This window comes from Hemitrygon akajei, chromosome 10, assembly GCF_048418815.1.
Source record: "Hemitrygon akajei chromosome 10, sHemAka1.3, whole genome shotgun sequence".
Taxonomy (NCBI): domain Eukaryota; kingdom Metazoa; phylum Chordata; class Chondrichthyes; order Myliobatiformes; family Dasyatidae; genus Hemitrygon; species Hemitrygon akajei.
The window spans coordinates 56,555,932-56,574,971 of record NC_133133.1 but is presented as its reverse complement, the minus strand read 5'-3'; the positions used below and the strand labels follow the sequence as shown (position 1 = coordinate 56,574,971).

General features: G+C 38.2%; 1 protein-coding gene across 1 annotated transcript; it reads right to left on the bottom strand.

The window, feature by feature from the left end:
* Positions 1–2,513: 2,513 nt before the first annotated feature.
* Positions 2,514–18,938, bottom strand: pin4 (protein (peptidylprolyl cis/trans isomerase) NIMA-interacting, 4 (parvulin)). The gene is made up of 4 exons (XM_073058360.1): positions 18,848–18,938; positions 13,772–13,836; positions 3,202–3,321; positions 2,514–2,889 (listed from the first exon to the last, which is right to left on the bottom strand). The coding sequence occupies exons 1-4, from the start codon at positions 18,891–18,893 to the stop codon at positions 2,731–2,733; spliced, it is 390 nt and encodes a 129-aa protein (XP_072914461.1). The 5' UTR covers positions 18,894–18,938; the 3' UTR covers positions 2,514–2,730.
* Between the last annotated feature and the right edge of the window lie 102 nt (positions 18,939–19,040).

Below are 19,040 nucleotides of genomic sequence, written 5' to 3'. Positions count from 1 at the left end.
AATATATTCCATCTGCCACTTTTTTGCCCATTCTCCCAATTTGTCTAAGTCCTTCTGCAGACTTCCGGCTTCCTCAATGCTCCCTGCCCCTCCAGCTATCTTCGTATTATCTGCCACAAAGCCATCTATTCCATCATCCAGATCATTGACGTATAATGTGAAAAGGAATGGTCCCAATACCAGTCCCTGTGGAACACCACTAGTTACTGGCCAACCAGAATAGGCCCTCTTTATTCACACTCCTTGCCTCCTAACAGTCTGCCAATTTACTATCCATTCTGATATCTTTCCTGTAATACCTTAAGACCATAAGACATAGGAGCTGAATTAGGACATTTGGCACATTGAGTCTGCTCCACCACTTTATTATGGCTGATCCATTTTTCCTCTCAGCCCCAATATCCTGCCTTCTCCCCATATCCCTTCATGCTCTGAGCAATCAAGAATCTATCAACGTCTGCCTTAAATGTATATAAAAGATCTGGTCTCCACAGTGGTCTGTGGCAATGAATTAGACAGATTCACCACTCTCTAGCTAAAGAAATTTCTCCTCATCTCTGTTCTAAGGCTGTGTTCTCTGGCCCTAGGCTCTCCCACCATAGGTAATATCCTCTCCACATCCACTATCGATACATTTCATCATTTGATAAGTTTCAATTAGGTCATCCCTCATTCTTCTAAATTCCAGTGAATACAGACCCAGAGCCATTCCAATCTGGAATCATTTTCGTGAACCGTTGAACCCTCTCCAGTTTCAGCACATCCTTTCTAAGATTAGGGCCAAAACTTCCCACAAGATTTACCAGTGCTTTATAAAGTCTCAACATTACATCCTTGCTTTTATATTCTAGTCCTCTTGAAATGAGTGCTAAATTTGCATTTGCCCTCCTCGCTACAGACACAACCTCCAAATTAACTTTTAGGGAATCCTGCACAAGTACTCCCAAATCTCTTTGCGCCTCAGTTTTTGTATTTTTTTCCCACTTAGAAAATAGTCAACTTTTTAATTCCTTCTACCTAAGTGCATCACCGTACAATTCCCAGCACTGTATTCTATCTGTCATGTCTTTGTCCATTCTCCTAAGTCCTTCTGTAGCCTCTCTATTTCCTCAAAACTACCTGCCCCTATGCCTATCTTCATATTGTCTGCAGCCTTTGCAACAAAGCCATCAATTCCATCGTCCAAATCATTAACATATAACAAAAAGAATCTGGCCCAACACAAACCCCCGTGAAACACCACAAGTCACCAGCAGCCAACCAGAAAAGGCTCCCTTTATACCCACTCTTTGCCTCCTGCCAGTCAGCCACTGCTTTATCCATGCTAGAATCATCCCTGTAATACCATGGGCTTGTAGCTTGTTAAGCAGCCTTGTGTGGCACCTTGTCAAAGGACTTTTGAAAATCCAAATAGACATCATCAACTGATTCTCCCTCGTCTATTCTATTTGTTATTTCTTCAAATAATTCCAGCAGATTTTGTCAGGCGAGATTTTCCCTAGAGAAAACCATGCTGACTACGGTCTATTTTATCATGTGCCTCCGAGTACCCCAAAACCTCATCCTTAACAATCAACTTCAACGTCTTCCCAACCACTGAGGTCAGACTAACTGGATTATAATTTTCTTTCTTCTGTCTCTCTCCCTTCTTGAAGAGTGGAGTGCCATTTGCAATTTTCCAGTCTTCCGGAATCATTTCAGAATCTAGTGATTCTTGAAAGATCATTACTAATGCCTCCACAATCTCTACAGCCATCTCTTTCAGAACTCTTGGGTGTACACCATCTGGTCCAGTTGACTTATCTACCTTCAGATCTTTCAGTTTCCCAAGAAACATCTCCCTAGTAATGGTAATGTCACACAGGTAGGAGATGAAGAGAAGCTGTTTTTCCAGAGAGTAGTGAATCTGTGGAATTTTCTCCCCAGGGAAGCAGTAGAAGCAACCTCATTAAGTATAATTAAGACAATAAGGTAAATTTTTTCATAGCAGTAGAATTAAAGACTCTGGGGGAAAAGGCAGCTGGATGGAGCTGTCCATGGCCAGATCAGCCATGATCTTACTGAATGGTGGTACAGGCTTGATGGACCAAGATGGCTACTCCTTTATCGATTGATATCATTTGGAAATATTCTAGGTCACTCCAGATGCTGCTTATGAAGCAAATCTTTAGCCATATGCAAGAGTTACACAGCAGGTCTTTAGTTCTAACCACTGCACCTGAGAATGGATGTATCTTGATTCTAGATTCAAATAGCTGATGTAGAGTTTGATCCTTCTAATAATACCCTTTTCTTGTTTGAATTAAGATATTTTGGTGCCAATATGACAGGTGTGAAAGCAATCAATTGCTGAAGGGAAGATTAGAATGGAATTCAGAAGTGGATAGCAGATAAGACAGTAGACTCTCACAATGTTCAAGTGATGTAGTAAATTATTAATCCAAAGGAGATAATTTATTTTGAATCAAGGTTGACAAATATGATAACATTAAACCATATTTACAATACAGGCATTATGATTAATTTTTTATTTGGACATATTAAATCAGAATATTTAAAAAACAAAACTTGGCGTTTCTCTAATAAAAAGTAATGGTTGCATAAAAGTAATTATTGCATGAAGAAAAGGATATACAAAGGGAGTCATTCTTCAATTTCATTTCACAACCAATAAAACTAATATGTGTCTAAACAGGTAAAGTTTTTCTGAGAAATGAAAATAAATTTATTTTACTTTTTTCCTTCAACCATGATTATATGGTAACCAAATTTAGTTTTTACAGGTGGGTCTGTGTATATGGGTTTATCTGTTGTGCTGTTAGAAAGGGCAAAAGCAGCTTCCTGGAAGGGTCCCACCATTGAACCTCTGGTCATCCAGCCCAGATCACCCTAAAAATAGAAACAATTATTTACACACATGCCATTTATTTGAAGCACATAGAAAGAAAACATTTAATGAGCATGTTCAGGTCTTGATGCAGTGAAGATGCCCAAATAACTAGGCTGCTAATTGTGAACTTAAACACACATCATAGTAAAGTTATGCAGGTTCACTGAAATGTCAGCAAACACAAACTTGTCTCTTGACTAGCATTGCAGCCATATACATTTCATAACAAGGCAGTTCAGAAATCTTTACAATTTATCAGCATATCTACCATAAGGAATCTGATGTTCATATATTTTTTGTTTTGTACTTACTCCTTGCCTGGCTTTGTCTTCACTGTATTGACTAGCTACTTCATTGAATTTCATGCCCGACTTCAACTTCTCCATGGCTTCCATGATCTTACTGTGCTTTTCACAGAGGATGTGTCTTACCTGCAACAACATAAATACTGTAATGCTTCCACTAGACAATCAAAATCAAAGTTTAACAAAAAAAATTGAACCCCAAACTTTCCTGATGGAATTGTAGGTAAATATACCATCAAATTCAGCACCAAGTCCTACAGAACAGGACAAGTGAGCACTGAACTCAGATTTCCTTAAACATTATTTTATATAGGAACCAGGTTAATTCTCCTGGAATTGCAGTTAACAAAAGTTAACAAAAAAAATCAACCAGAATTCCTGTATATGATTGATCCTGTTTCTTGGGCAATTGAAATGATTGAGCATGTGGGAACACAGAGTGAATAAAATTGGATTAGTGTAAAAATAGAAGCATGGTAGTTGGTGCAGACTTGTGGACTAAAGATTCTGTTTCCAAGCTGCTTCTCTGTACAACACTATGAATCACTTTCACGCTGACTTTTGGGTTCAGGGGAGCCTGTTGAAGTTCTATATACATATGGGACAAGAGGTGCTTGATAGGACAGAATAGTTGGGTAATTTCTGAAATGATTAACTCCTGCCGCATAAGCAGGACTTCTATGTGTTCCCCATACAACTTTAATATTATTAATATGCCTAGCATTGATGCCATTGTTGCTTTCAGCTGGCTCTATTGCATAGGCTGAATTATCGATTCAAGGTTTTAAACACCATCCTGAACGTCTTTTCTTTACTTTAGGCAGTTATGGACCAACAATTCTCAGGAATCACTGAGGTAGCTATACTTCAAAGAAGCTCTGAGGGCTTCTTGTTTGTCTGGCCAGTAATCTCCTCTCATGGCAGAACTCAAAACAGAAAACAGTCTGTTTTGGGAGTCTGGTGTTCGATATACAAGCCACATGGTCTACCCTACTGAATGTAAATAGAAGTTTACCGGGATTATGGTACCGGGAGATGACCCTGACACTGGTTCAGTTATCCTTCCACTGAGCTTGGAGGAATTTATAGGGCAGTTGTTCTTTCTTTCTTTTTCAATCTTTTTATTAGTATTAATAATATTATGAACAAAATACAATTGATATATTAATAAAGGGATTACAAACATACAAATTCCCATTACACATGAAAGAATACATAAGCAATGAATACAGTATAAATAAGTTTTCCCAAAACATGAACCATATAGTATATATATGAACAAGGTAAACCTAGATATTTCATAATATATAATATAAAAAAAGAAAAAATATATATATATGCAAAATTGACTAACCTACTGATCTAATATCCAAGGAAAAAAAAGGAAGTAAAAAAAGAAAAAAAAAGAAAAACTAAAAAAGAGAAAAAAAAGGGCTATTTATAATATCTCACAAGAATACATAAACATCAATGTCGTCAACTCCGATCCTCTCAACATAAATACGATTAAAGCTGAAAAAACCAATAAGCTTGGAACAGGGTCGTATTACATCATATGAAAATATTGAATAAATGGTCTCCATATCTTTTCAAATTTAATAGAAGTATCGAATACACCACTTCTAATTTTTTCTAAATTTAAACATAACATAGTTTGAGAAAGCCAATGAAATACAGTGGGAGGATTAATTTCCTTCCAATTCAACAAAATAGATCTTCTAGCCATCAAAGTGAGAAAAGCAATCATTCGACAGGCGGAAGGAGATAAATGAAGTGAGTCCATCATCGGTAAACCAAAAATTGCGGTAATAGGATGGGGTTGTAAATCGATGTTCAGTACCGCAGAGATAATATCAAAAATATCTTTCCAATATTTTTTCAGAAGCGGACATGACCAAAACATATGAGTTAAAGACGCGATTTCCAATTGACATCTGTCACAAATTGGGTTTATATAAGAATAAAAATGAGCTAATTTATCCTTGGACATATGGGCCCTATGTACAACCTTAAATTGTATTAATGAATGTTTGGCACATATAGATGATGTATTAACTAATTGAAGAATTCTATCCCAATTCTCAATAGGAATAATAAGATTAAGCTCTCTTTCCCAATCATTTTTGGTCTTATCAAGGGGCACTGAACGTATCTTCATAATTATATTATAAGGTTTTGATATAAGCCCTTTTTGAAAAGGGTTTAATTCAAACAAACTCTCCAAAATATCTGAAGACACAAAATTTGGAAACGTAGGAAGTACCATACTTAAAAAATGCCTAACCTGTAAGTATCTAAAAAAATGAAATCTAGGCAAATTATATTTATTAGATAATTGCTCAAAAGACATAAAACAATTGTCCGAAAATAAATCAGAAAATCTTAATAAACCCTTAGTTTTCCAAGCCAAAAAAGCTTGATCTATAATTGAGGGGTGGAAAAAACAATTAGATACAATAGGAATATTTAAAACAAATTGAGTCAACCCGAAAAATTTCCGAAATTGAAACCATATACGTAAGGTATATTTAACTATCAGGTTGTCAATTCGTTTCGGCAATTTAGAAAGAGCAAAAGGAAGAGAAGTCCCTAAAATAGAACCCAGAGCATAACCTGGTACCGATTTAATTTCCAAACTCACCCAATGAGGGCCAAAAGGACCATCCCATTCTTTCAACCAACATAACAAATATCTAATATTAACTGCCCAATAATAAAATCTGAAATTGGGTAATGCCAACCCACCTTCCTTCTTTGTCTTCTGTAAGTATGTTTTACCTAACCTGGGATTTTTAATCTGCCATATATAGGAGGAAATTTTTGAATCAACATTAGTAAAAAAGGATTTCGGAATAAAAATTGGTACCGCTTGAAAAATATATAAAAACTTAGGTAAAATAACCATCTTAATAGCATTAATCCTACCTATCAGAGATAAAGATAATGGTGACCACTTAGTAAACAAGCCTTTAATCTGATCAATTAAGGGTAGAAAATTAAACCTAAATAATTCTTTATGGTTTTTTGTGATTTTAATCCCTAAGTAAATAAAAGAGTCATTAACTAATTTAAAAGGTAAATTACCATAGCTTGGGACCTGTCTATTCAAAGGAAACAATTCACTCTTATTAAGATTTAACTTATACCCAGAAAACTCACTAAATTGAGTCAACAATGATAAAACTGCTGGAATCTATTTCTCAGGGTTAGAAATGAATAATAATAAATCATCTGCGTACAAAGATACCTTATGAATATCTGTTCCACGATTAATACCCAAAATATCCTGTGATTCTCTGATGGCAATTGCCAAAGGTTCTAAAGCAATGTTAAATAGTAATGGGCTAAGAGGACAACCTTGTCTAGTGCCCCGAAATAAACGAAAGAAGGGAGATCTTTGATTATTAGTAAACACCGAGGCTACTGGAGTGTGATAAATCAGTTTAATCCAAGAAATAAAGGTCGGACTAAAATTAAACTTCTCCAGCACATAAAATAAGTAAGGCCATTCAACTCTATCAAATGCTTTCTCTGCATCTAATGAAATAACACATTCTGAAGCGCTATGTGAAGGAGTATAAACAATATTCAGTAATCTCCTAACATTGAAAAAAGAATAGCGATTTTTAATAAAACCGGTTTGATCTTCCGAAATAATTTGGGGTAATACCTTCTCCAGCCTGGAAGCCAGTAACTTGGAAAAAATCTTGGAGTCCACATTCAATAAAGATATTGGTCTATAAGATGCACAGTCAGTAGGGTCTTTATCTTTCTTCAGTATTAAGGAAATGGAAGCTCTATAAAAAGATTGTGGCGAATTCCCCAATCTAATTGCTTCTTCAAAAACCTTGCATAACCAAGGAGAGAGAGTAGCAGAAAAACATTTAAAAAATTCTACTGTATACCCATCTGGACCTGGTGCTTTCCCAGAATTCATTGAGGAAATAACCCCTTTAATTTCCGCATCCGTGATCGGAGTATCTAATACTGAAAGATCATCGGATGATAATTTTGGAAAATTCAATTTCCCAAGAAAATCACACATGGTATTATGATCCTGAGGGAATTCAGATTGATACAGGGAGGTATAAAAGTCTTGAAAAGACTTATTTATCTCATCATGGTTAACTGTCAAATCCCCATTCTGCTGACGAATCTTAGTGATTTGACGTTTAACCCAAACATTCTTCAGCGGACTAGCTAACAGTTTTCCCGATTTATCACTATGTATATAAAAATCAGATCTGGTTTTCATTAATTGATTTTCAATCGGAGATGTAAGTAATAAACTATGTTCCATTTGAAGTTCAACCCTTTGTTTGTAAAGCTCCCTACTAGGAGTGGTCGAATATTTCTTGTCAATCTCTTTAATTTTATCAACCAATAAAAGAGTTTCCTTCTTAATGCGTTTTCTCAGACCAACAGAGTAAGAGATAATCTGTCCACGTATATACGCTTTAAAAGTGTCCCAAAGTGTTCCGCAAGAGATATCTTCCGTGGAATTAGTTGAAAAGAAGAAATCAATCTGCTCCTTCATAAATTTAATAAAGTCCGGATCTTGCAATAAGGTAGAGTCAAATCGCCATTGTCTAGCACTTGAAGCTGTATCCGTAAAATTAATAGAAAGTTTTAATGGAGCATGGTCAGAAATAGCTATAATATCATAATTACAACCAATTACCGATGGAATAAAACAAGAGTCAATAAAAAAAAATCAATTCTCGAATAGGAATGATAAACATGTGAGAAAAAAGAAAACTCTTTGTCATTAGGATGGCGAAATCTCCAAATATCAAAAACTCCATTATCAGTCAAAAAGGAGTTAATACAAGTGGCCGACTTATTGGGTAAAGTCTGAATAGATATAGATTTGTCCATCAAAGGATTTAAACAACAATTAAAGTCACCACCCATTATTAACTTATATTCATTTAAATTAGGTAAAGAAGTAAATAAGGGCTTAAAAAAATCAGTGCAATCCACATTTGGAGCATAAACATTAACCATAGCAACCTTTTTATTACAGAGTAAACCCGTAATTAACAAAAATCTACCATTCGGATCCGAAAGGATATCATGTTGAACAAATGCAATAGAGGAGTCAATAAAAATTGAAACTCCCTTAACTTTGGCATTCGAATTCGAATGATACTGTTGACCCCACCAAGACCTAAAAAAACGATATTTGTCCTCCTTCCTCACATGAGTTTCTTGTACAAAAATGATATGAGCATTAAGTCTTTGGAATACTTTGAAAATCTTCTTTCGTTTAATTGGATGGTTTAAACCATTAGTATTCCAAGACACAAAGTTAATGGTTTGAGCCCTGCTTCTAAAGTCAACCCTTTGGTATAGAAAAGGTTAACCAAATTATAAACTCATGCACCCGGAAGAGGAACAAAAATAAAGAGTGGACCCGGAAGTGACAACATCGTAGACATATTTGTAGTTCAAAAACAGCCCAAATGAAAAAACTGAAACAAATTGGTAAAAGATAAATAAAAAAGGAAACCAGACCAACCCCCACCCCCACAAGAAGAAGAAAAAAAGCCAAAATATGGCTAGAAAAAGGAAAAAAATGAGACTAATTCTACCCCCATATCAGCGGCAGACCACTCCGTATTTAAAGGATATATTAAAAAAAAACAACTTTAAAAATTATGATCACAATACTAAAATCTACGCTTCTTAATATGCTTAGTTGTAAAAAAAAGAATATAATCACTAAAAGTTTATAAATCGGGTTATAACCCAAACAAATCAATAAGTATTTAAACTATGATAAGCGATGCATTATAGGAAGAAGACGAAAAAAGAAACAATAACGCCATCTTAAACAAAACCAAGAATATTTTTGCAAAAAACCACCATCTTGATAATACAAAAAATTTCCCTTCAAAAGGTTAAAAATATACCTTCAAGGGAACAAAAATAATAGTCAAAAATATAGTATAGTGGTTAAAGTGTATAAAACAGAACGATTAATATAATGAAAACACACTTTAACTTAAATATGAAGTATAGGATAAACCTACACCAATAACCAGAGACTAACTCTGGTTTGAGGAATCGAAAACCATCTTACACGATCAGAATCACTCATTTATTAGGGATTAGTGTCTATAGCAGTAGGGAAGTTCTCCTCCAAATACTTTCTCGCTTCAGATGTAGAAAGGAAAACCTGGCGTGGAGCATTCGACGGAGAGATTCTAAGCTTCGCAGGGTATAAGAGCGCAGGTTTTAGATTTTTCTCATAACATTCAGACATCAGAGGTTTAAAAAGAAGCCTTTTTTTCATAACTTCAGGACTAAAATCTTCAACCAAACGGAAGTAGTAATTTTGAAATTTAATCATCCCAGCCCTCCGAGCCTCACGAATAAGTTGTTCTTTGTCGTGTACATAGTGAAACCGGACAATACCACCGGGGGTTTAGCTGATGCACTCGATGAACGACTCCAAATTCTATGTGCTCGATCAAGTAACGGGGGTTTCTCTGGAAAAACCGACGGAAACGCATCTTTTAAAAGTTGAGCAAAATATTTCGAAGGATCGCCTTTTTCTATGCCGTCTGGGAGACCAAGTATACGTAGGTTCTGTCTTCTGGACCGATTCTCCAAGTCGACACTCTTGGCTTTAAGTGTTTCCACCATTTTAATGGCCGAAATTAAATCCTGTTGCAATTTTTCAATTGTCAAATCTCGTTTCCGAGCTTCTTCTTGCAGAGACGTGATAAGAACTTGCTGCTGGTTAATTACTGAATCCATCTTAACCATATAATCTTGAAAAGCCTTTATATCTTGTTTAAAAACTTGTTGTAGTTCATCGAATTTTTTATCCAAAACCTCCATAAGCAGTTCATAAGTTAACTCAGTGCGTTGCGGTTGAGCTTGCTTCTTTCCATTACCGTTCCGGTTACGCCCCGGTTCTCGTCCTTTGGATCCAAGAGCCATTTCTGTTTGCATATCTTCAAAAATTCACAATAAACTCTTAACGATAAGCCCGAGAAAATAGCAAGAATCTTTTGGTGTAGGTAAAAATAAGTTGAATAAGGGTGATCAAAGGTTAAAAAAAGTAGAGGTTATGGAGCGGATCTAAAACAGTACTCACTCCATGAGCGTCTCCCGCTGACCTTCAGGGCAGTTGTTCTGATCCAGCCTTACTACCCTGTGACCAATGCAGCTGAATAGGTCTTGTTTTAACTAAGATTAGACAAGGCTAAATGAGAAGACAGTATCCCAGCTGAAGCTGGAAAGGTCAATGGTGAAGTGGTTCAGTTACCACAGAATTAGTAATCTCACTACTCACATCTGGAAAGGGGCTAAATCGACTTAAAATGCGCTAACTTACAGAATGCAGGCAAAATTTAGGGTTATATATTTGTATAAAATTGTTCATTCGCCAAAATCAACTGCCCCGTTTTGATCTGACATCCGATGTCAGCCATCATGGAAATCGGGACGCGACACCACGACGCATGCGCATGGCCAGCCTCAGCAGCGCCTCACGATGCTCACAGACCCAATTCCACCTTTGAGTGATTGGGCAATTTTTGGAGTGAATAGAGAAGACGAAATCACACAGTATTTGACAGGCAGATACATCGGGTCCAAGTATTCTTTCAAGATAATGCTGCTGTGCAACTGAATAATGATATTTAAAGAACCACTTTAACAGAATTCATGGATCTTTGCACTCGCGATCTACTTGCAAGAACCCTGTACTATGCAGATATTCCCAGATTCTACAGTTGGACTAATAAGAGATGGGAAAGAAGGAGAATGGGGAAAAGAGTGGAGGAGTACTCGAGGATTTTTGAAGCAAACATTCTGGGTCAAGTGTATACCGTTTCTCCACAAAGTGGTGACCTCTACTATTTGAGACTTATTCTTCATCACATAAAGGGACCAGTATCTTTCAAATCATTGAAAACACATGATGGAGATATCCTTCCATCATTGAAAGATGTCTGCAGAGAGAGAGGATTGTTGCAAGCTGACGATCCTTGGCAGCAAACTATGGAAGAAGCAGAGATAACAAGAATGCCCAGAGCAATGAGAGATTTGTTTGTTGTCTTGCTAACAAACACTGAAGTCAACAATCCACAGCAATTATGGAACCAGTTCAAGAATGCAATGTCTGAAGATTTCTTACAAATGGAGAGGAGAACTATCAATGATCCTAATATCATGATTGATGAGAGGCATCATGGACAAGCTCTTCTGTATTTCCAAGAGAAACTTGAGAACTTGTGCAAAATACTTGAAGAATATAACTTGCCAACACCAAAAAACAGTACAATTACTCAAAGAGCTGGCAATCTGGAATTATTGTGTGAACTGCAATACAACAGAGATGAACAGCAGGAATTTGTTTCACAGAAGGAGCCCCTATTGAATAATGAGCAAAGAGAAGTATATGAATATGTGTGCGATTGCTTGGAAAGGAATCTCTCTTCAATGGTTTTCACTGATGCACCAAGAGGAACAGGCAGGACATTTATCATCAACTTGATCCTCGCTAAAGTTAGGGGAGATGGAGGTGTTGCTATTGCTGTAGCATCATCAGGTATTGCAGCAACATTGATGCCTGGTGGTAGGACAGTGCATTCAAGATTCAAAATACCCCTCAAAGTCAATGAGGATGCCCTTTGTAACATTGATAAAAACACCAATACTGCAAATTTACTCCAAAATGGGGGAGGAGGGTGGAAAGGAACCCTCACTCACCTCAATCTCCTCAGGAAGTGGAGCTACTACTGTGCTTTCTTAACTAAAGAGGTGGTGTTGTGGGACCAGGTGAGATCACCTGTGATGTACACTCCCAGAAACAGTGTTTGTAACTCTTTCCACAGAGAACCGTGTATGTGCAGAACTGGATCTAGCAATGCAGTCATGTGTCAGCAACGTGAGCACGCAGCCCTGGGGATCACCGTGCTCAGCATCATGGAGTCTGAAATGTTTCTGCCAACATGGACTGATTGCGGCCTTTCTGTCAAGAAGTTACAGAGAGACGTGTTGAGACCCAACGAGGACAGTTTACTCACCAGCTTCTGAAGGATGATCGTATTAAGCATGAAGGTGAAGCCTATAAGCAACATCCTGGCACATGAAGCACCATTTTCCAGGTGGGACAGGACAGAGAGGAGTGCAGAAGCTTTGGCATCATCAGTGGGCCAATTTGAGTGATGAGTGAACCGGAAAGGGTCCAATGTAGCAGGAAGATAGGATTTAATGTGACTAATAACCAACCTCTCAAAGTACTTCATTATCATTGAGATCAGTGCCTCTGGATGGTAGTCTTGGGCACCAAGATGATGATGCTGCCTTGAAGCCTGAGGGGACAGCAGACTCCTCCAGAAAGATGTTGAAGATGACTGTTCGAACCTCTGTTAACTGGGCTGCATTGTCCCTCAGTACCTGACCAAGTATGCTATCAGGTCCTGCAGCTTTACATGGGTTGACCCTGGCTAGGGTCTTACATACAGCAGATGTGGCCAGACAAAGTGCCTGCTCCTTCGGTGGGCGGGGGCTTCCTCACGGGTACATTATTCCATGCATCAAACTGAGCGTAAAAGGCATTCAGCTTATCAGGAAGAGAAATACCACTGTCGATGACACACAGGGTGGCCTTATGGTCTGAATGCCCTGCCATATGCACCTCATGTATCTGGTGTCACAGAAATGGTTGTATATTTCACTGTGAATAATTCCTTTTGCCTTCCTGATGTTGTGGGAAAGCGCACCTCTTGCTGTTTTAATACCCGATTAGAAGGCAGAATCCACATCCCCTAGCCATGCCGGGGCCTCAGCTCTCAGCCCTTGTTTCTGATTTTTCCTCACATAGATGCATTTAATAACACTGACACACTTCTCTAAGTAGCCAGTCACAGCTCTCGAACATTTGTCGATGTTATAGGTAACTGCTTCCCTGAACACGTTCCAGTCTGTGTTTTCAAAACAATCCTGCAATGCTGAGCTTGCTCCTTCTGGCCAGGACTTTATCTCCCTTTGAATTGATTTAACTTGTATAATCAGTGGACAGTATGCAGAGGAATTAGCATAACGGAGAACCCAAGGTGAGGGCAGGGAGCAGCTTTGTATGCACCAGGGATGTTGGTATTTATGGTTTACCAGGTCTAATGTGTTCTCACCCCTAGTAGCAAAATCAACATGCTGACAGAATTTAGGCAGGACTGTTTTTAGGTTAGCATGGTTGAAGTCGCCAACAACAATAAAGAAACCATCAGGGTGTGTTTTGCAGGTCATTGATGGCGCCACAGATCTCACACAGATTCCTGTAAAGCGCTTTCCTGTAGCTGTATGTGAAAACCAAATAAACTGCAGATGATGGCAAACTGAATTAAAGGCAGGACATGCTGGAAATATTCAGCAGATCAAACAGCGTCAATGGAGAAGGAAATAGAAGAAATACCGCTAAGGTCAACGACTCTCATCTAAACTGGGACAGATTAGAAACAAGTGTTTATTTTAACTTCAGAGAAGATGGGGGAGGAATGAAATCAAATAAGAGCACAGTTCCCAAACAAAAGGCATACAATAGGATTTGATTATTTACCTTAACTGCATTACCCCCTTTGGGTCCTTTATCTTTCTTATCGGCATTATCACCGCCAGCTGCACCTTAAGGACATAAAAATAGAATGTATTTATTTATTGAAATACAGCATGGAATAGGCCTTTCTGGTCCTTTGAGCTGTGCCACCCAGTAATGCCCTGATTTAATTCTAGCCTAATCATGGGACAATTTACAATGACCAATTAACCTTTCTAGTTAATTTACAATGACCAATTTCTTTGTCTTTAAGGCATTAGTAATTCCGAATTACAGGGAATCATTGAGTAGCAGCGTAATTGAATAATGAAGACACATCACTTTTTACCCGTAATAAGCTATCTGCTCAAAGAATAAATAAATAATTTGTTAACCAGTTTCCATACCATAGTACCTCCCCTGTTTTTGCATATGGATATAAAGCTAATTGAAAACTTGATTACTCTGAGGGAAAAGATTCTAAACAGAAAGTAAGCTTTCATACGGAGATATTTGCAGGAAGACAGCTGGGAATTTTTTAGGACTGCAGCCGACAAAAAACTGGACGAATTGCATCAGTTACTTTCACCCATTATAAAATAGAACCAGGATTCCCATTTAGACTTTGTATTTCCCACACGAAATGAGCTCATTACAATCTCTTAACAACAGCAAATGGATCAAACACCCATAAACTACCACCTTTATAATTTAGTCATAATGAAATGAGGAGTACATTGATGTTGAAAGTTGCGAATTCTGTCTGATTTAAAGAGTTACCGCTGGGATCTTGTCATTATACTTTATATTTTACCCTATTGGTTCTCCACCGAATATTACTGCATCCAAGTGTCTGCCAAACAATATATAGGGCATGATCACAGCCCTGGATCAAACCTAGCCTGACCACAGCTGATGAGGTCTGCTGAATTATTATTGGCCTAATTGTAACATTTAACCAGCAGTCTGATTTCCAACCTCCCCCCCCCCCCCCCACCTTTCAGCATTCTCAGGGGATCATTCCCTCCTGGACTCTGTCATTCAATTTTTCATCTTGACCAGCCACTCTCCTTTTTAGGGCTCTTTTCCGTGAAAATTCAGTAGGTGAACCAAACGCCACTTTCCCTCTCCCCTTACCATCATCCAGGGACACTAACAAGAAGCAGCTACACTTTTTCCAATCAGGCCCACCACATTCCACACTCACAATGAAGCCTTATCGATGTTCGTTTAGTCTGCAGTAGCAAACCTGAACTTCAGCTTGCCTGTCACTTTAATTCTCTGGCTGACTCTGTCTGTACCCTCCTGGATTTTTATAATGAGGCCCGATATAAGCTTGAGGAACAACGACACATCTAGTGTGCTGCAGCCCTCAAGGCTCAATAGTGAACTCAACAAATTCAGGTTAATTGCTTCTCTGTATCAGAATTGGCAGCCCTGCTGCATTGTGAGACTAACTTTCTCTCTTTCGTAATTCTGCAAAAGGTTAACTTTGCACCCTTTTCCACACATGCTGCCTGACCTGCTGTATCCTGCATTTCCCCCCATTTAAAGTGATTACGCTGCTTCGTAGCTCAAAGGGATTCATGAACCATTAAAATCCTTAACTTAAAACCCCAAATTCCTCATGGCTGACGTGGACAGATCCCTTTACTGTTGCAGGATCTAAGCACAAATGCCATTGTTAATGTGAATCTAACAAAGCAGTGGTGATTGAGAAATAACAATGTTGGGTGTTAATGTATTAATGTCTCTTAAAGGGAATAAACCACTGTATTGTTTCATTACAATCTTTGCAATCTTTTGTGTTGGCGCGAGGCCTAGTGGGCAAGGCGTCAGACTAGTAACCTGAAGGTCACTGGTTCGAGTCTCAGCTGAGGCAGTGTGTTCGAATCCTTGAGCAAGGCACTTAACAACACATTGCTCTGCGATGTCACCGGTGCCAAGCTGCATGGGTCCTAGTGCCCTTCCCTTGGACAACATCGGTGGCGTGGAGAGGGGAAGGCCTGCAGCTTGGGCAACTGCCGGTCTCCCATACAACCCTGCCCAGGTCTGCACCCTGGAAACTCCAGGCGCAGATCCATGGTCTCTCGAGACCGACGGATGCCACCACCACAATCTTTTGTGACTTCGGATTTTTAACTCCAACTTGCATATCGTGCAAGACAATTGGTTTCATTTCTTTTCTGTTAAAACATATGTAGTACTGACTGAATTAAGTGCATTCAATTTTGATTTTTTCTGTATATTACCTTGATGTGAGTTTAAAAAGATATTTCTATTTGCATGTTATTTCTCAAACCTAGTTAAAAACATTGCCCTCCACTTATACCCATGGGCAAAAACTGGTGACTGAAGCCCCTCACATTCAAATAATCTGCATACGAGGTTTAAAGATCATACAGAGCTTACATACGTGATTGATCGTATCAGGCCGAAGGTATAGAATCCTTTGGTCCCACACCACCACGTTTACGAACAGTTATTATCCTTCAAACATCAGGCTCTTGAACCACTATGGATAACTTAATTACCCAGTGCTCTAAACTGATTCATCTTCGAATCTGGATGAGTATGCTGCAGTTGTTACTGACTTCATTAAAACCTGTGTCGATGACTGTGTGCCTACAAAGACTTGCTGTACATTCCCAAACCAAAAGCCATGGATGAACCCAGAGGTACATCGTCTGGTGAAGGCTAGATCTGTGGCAATCAAGGCTGATGACCCAGGTTGATACCAGAAAACCATCCTTCTGCATTCCGATTCCTAAATGGATATTGAACCCATGAATACTACCTCACTTTTTAAATATATATTATTTCTGTTTTTGCATATTTTAAAATCTTATACATACACTGTTATTTATATATCTATTTATTTATTTATTCTTCTTCTGTATTATGTATTGCATTGAACTACTGCTGCTAAATTAAGAAATTTCACAACCCATGCTGGTGATAATAGCCTGATTCTGATTCTACAACCTACAGATTCACTTTCAAGGACACTTTACAACTCAAGTTCTCAGTTTTAATTTTATATGCGCAGTTTGTTTTCTTTTGAACATTGGTTGTTTGTCAAGTCTTTCAAAAAGTTCATAGTAAATTTATTACCAAAGTACATATGTCACCTTATACAACCCTGAGATTTGTTTTCCTGCAGGCATACTTAGTAAATCCAAGAAACATAATAGAATTAAAGACCACACCAAACAGGATGAACAAAACAACCAAAGTGAAAAATACAACAAACTCTGCAAATACAAAACTAATAACAATAATAAATAAGTAAAAATAAATATAAAAATATCAAGAACGTGTAGAGTTCTTGAAAATGAGTCCATAAGTTGTGGGAATAGTTCAGTGATGGGGTGGTGAAGTTAAATGAAGTTATCCACACTGGTTCAAGAGCCAGATGGCTGAGGGGTTATAAATGTTCCTGAACCTGGTGGTGTGGGTCCTGAGGCTTCTGTACCTTTATCCTGATGGCAACGGGAAGAGTATGGCCTGTGTGGTGGTGTCCTTGATGATGGATGCTACTTTTCTGCAATAGCACGGTGTGTGGATGTGCTCAGTGGTGGGGAGGGCTTTACTCATGATGGACTGGGCTGTATCCACAACTTTTTGTTGGTTTTTTCCATTCAAGGGTATTGGTGTTTCCATACCAGGTTATGATGATACCAAAATACTCTCCAACACACATATATAGAGGTTTGTCAAAGTTTTAGATGCCATGTCGAATCTTCACAAACCTCTAAGGAAGTCAAGGTAATGCCGTGCTTTCTTTGTAATTCACTTAAGCTGGACCCAGGCCAGATCCTCTGAGATGATAATGCCGAGGAATTTAAAGTTGCTGACCCTTTTCACCTCTGATCCCCCGACAAGGAATTCCTCCAGTTTCCTCCTCCTGAAGTCAATAATCAGATCTTTGGTCTTGCTGACGTTGAGTGAGAGGCTATTGTTGTGGCACCACGCCACCTGATTTTCAATCTCCCAAATTCATCACCACCTTTGATTTGGCCAACGACAGTGGTGTCAGTTTATATATCAAACACGAGGAAATCTTTGGAAAATTTAATTACATTTCTCTTTTCCTTTAAATATTGGCAAGTAAATGATTCTGAAGGTAGTATATAGTGACATTTATGTACTTTGATAATAAATTTATTTTGAACAGCGTAATCTTTGGGGTATATTTTTATGTACGTTGTGGGAGAGGTGTTTGAAGTGAGTGTTTGTACTCTTCAGATGGTCATTCTTCAAATGTAGGCCCAACAATGACCACGTCAACACGAGGAAATCTGCAGATGCTGGAAATTCAAGCAACACACACAAAGTACTGGTGGAATGCAGCAGGCCAGGCAGCATCTATAGGGAGAAGCACTGTCGACGTTTTGGGCCGAGACCCTTCGTCAGGATGCTGCCTGGCCTGCTTGTGTGTGTTGAATGACCAAGTCATTCCAGCAAAGTTCATACTTAAATCAATTACTTTCACATAATATCCATTTGCACTTTCAGGAAGCAGGAAATGAAATGTGTGCAATTGACCAGTTTTTCCCAAAGCTATTCCAGGATCCTGGAGATTATTGTACTTCCTACACCATCAAAAGCAACGTTGGTTAACAATGAATGATTCTCTAACACATAAATCATCTTACTACATATATCGTTGAAAATGTTATGCACATATTGTTCCTACAAAATAAGATACAGAATTTTAACATTATTTTAGAATAATTATTTGCGTTCTATGTATGGATACAACAAAATTTGTCGATTATGTAGACTGCAACACACAACGTACACTCAATGGGCATACATCTTACTGCCAATGAATAGCATTAATGTCACTTGGCATTCATTTTAGCACAATCTGAATTCCATCCTCAGCTGTAACCGAGAAAAAAAAGACTTCCTTAGAAATAAACACTTCATCATTTCTGGCTGCCCATTACTGATCAACATCGATTTCTATATCTTATAACGGATTGTGAAAGTATTTTTTATATATATACCAAAGTGAGTAGACACGAAATACAGCAATCATTGTATGTTTGCAAAAGCCAGGTTTAAATATCAACCATTTTGAAAGAAACACACCTTTCCCACCCTTAGCAGCTGCCTTCGATTTCCCTTTTGGAGGCATGATCCACAGAGCAGTCTTCCTTCCGACCTGGATATAGAAAGACCCGCATACTAAGTGTCCGGACTCATGCCCGCAAAATATCAACTGCTTAATAAAGAACTGCCTGATATAATAATCATATATAAAGATTTATGGGGTCATATTCGC

Bases quoted from the DNA above. Each gene is read 5' to 3' on its own strand.
- pin4 (XM_073058360.1), bottom strand. From the start codon at position 18,893: ATGCCTCCAAAAGGGAAATCGAAGGCAGCTGCTAAGGGTGGGAAAG. The intron at 13,837-18,847 runs GTGTGTTTCTTT...TATGTCCTTAAG, and splicing joins AGCTGCTAAGGGTGGGAAAG to GTGCAGCTGGCGGTGATAAT. The intron at 2,890-3,201 runs GTAAGTACAAAA...TTCTATTTTTAG, and splicing joins AAGACAAAGCCAGGCAAGGA to GGTGATCTGGGCTGGATGAC.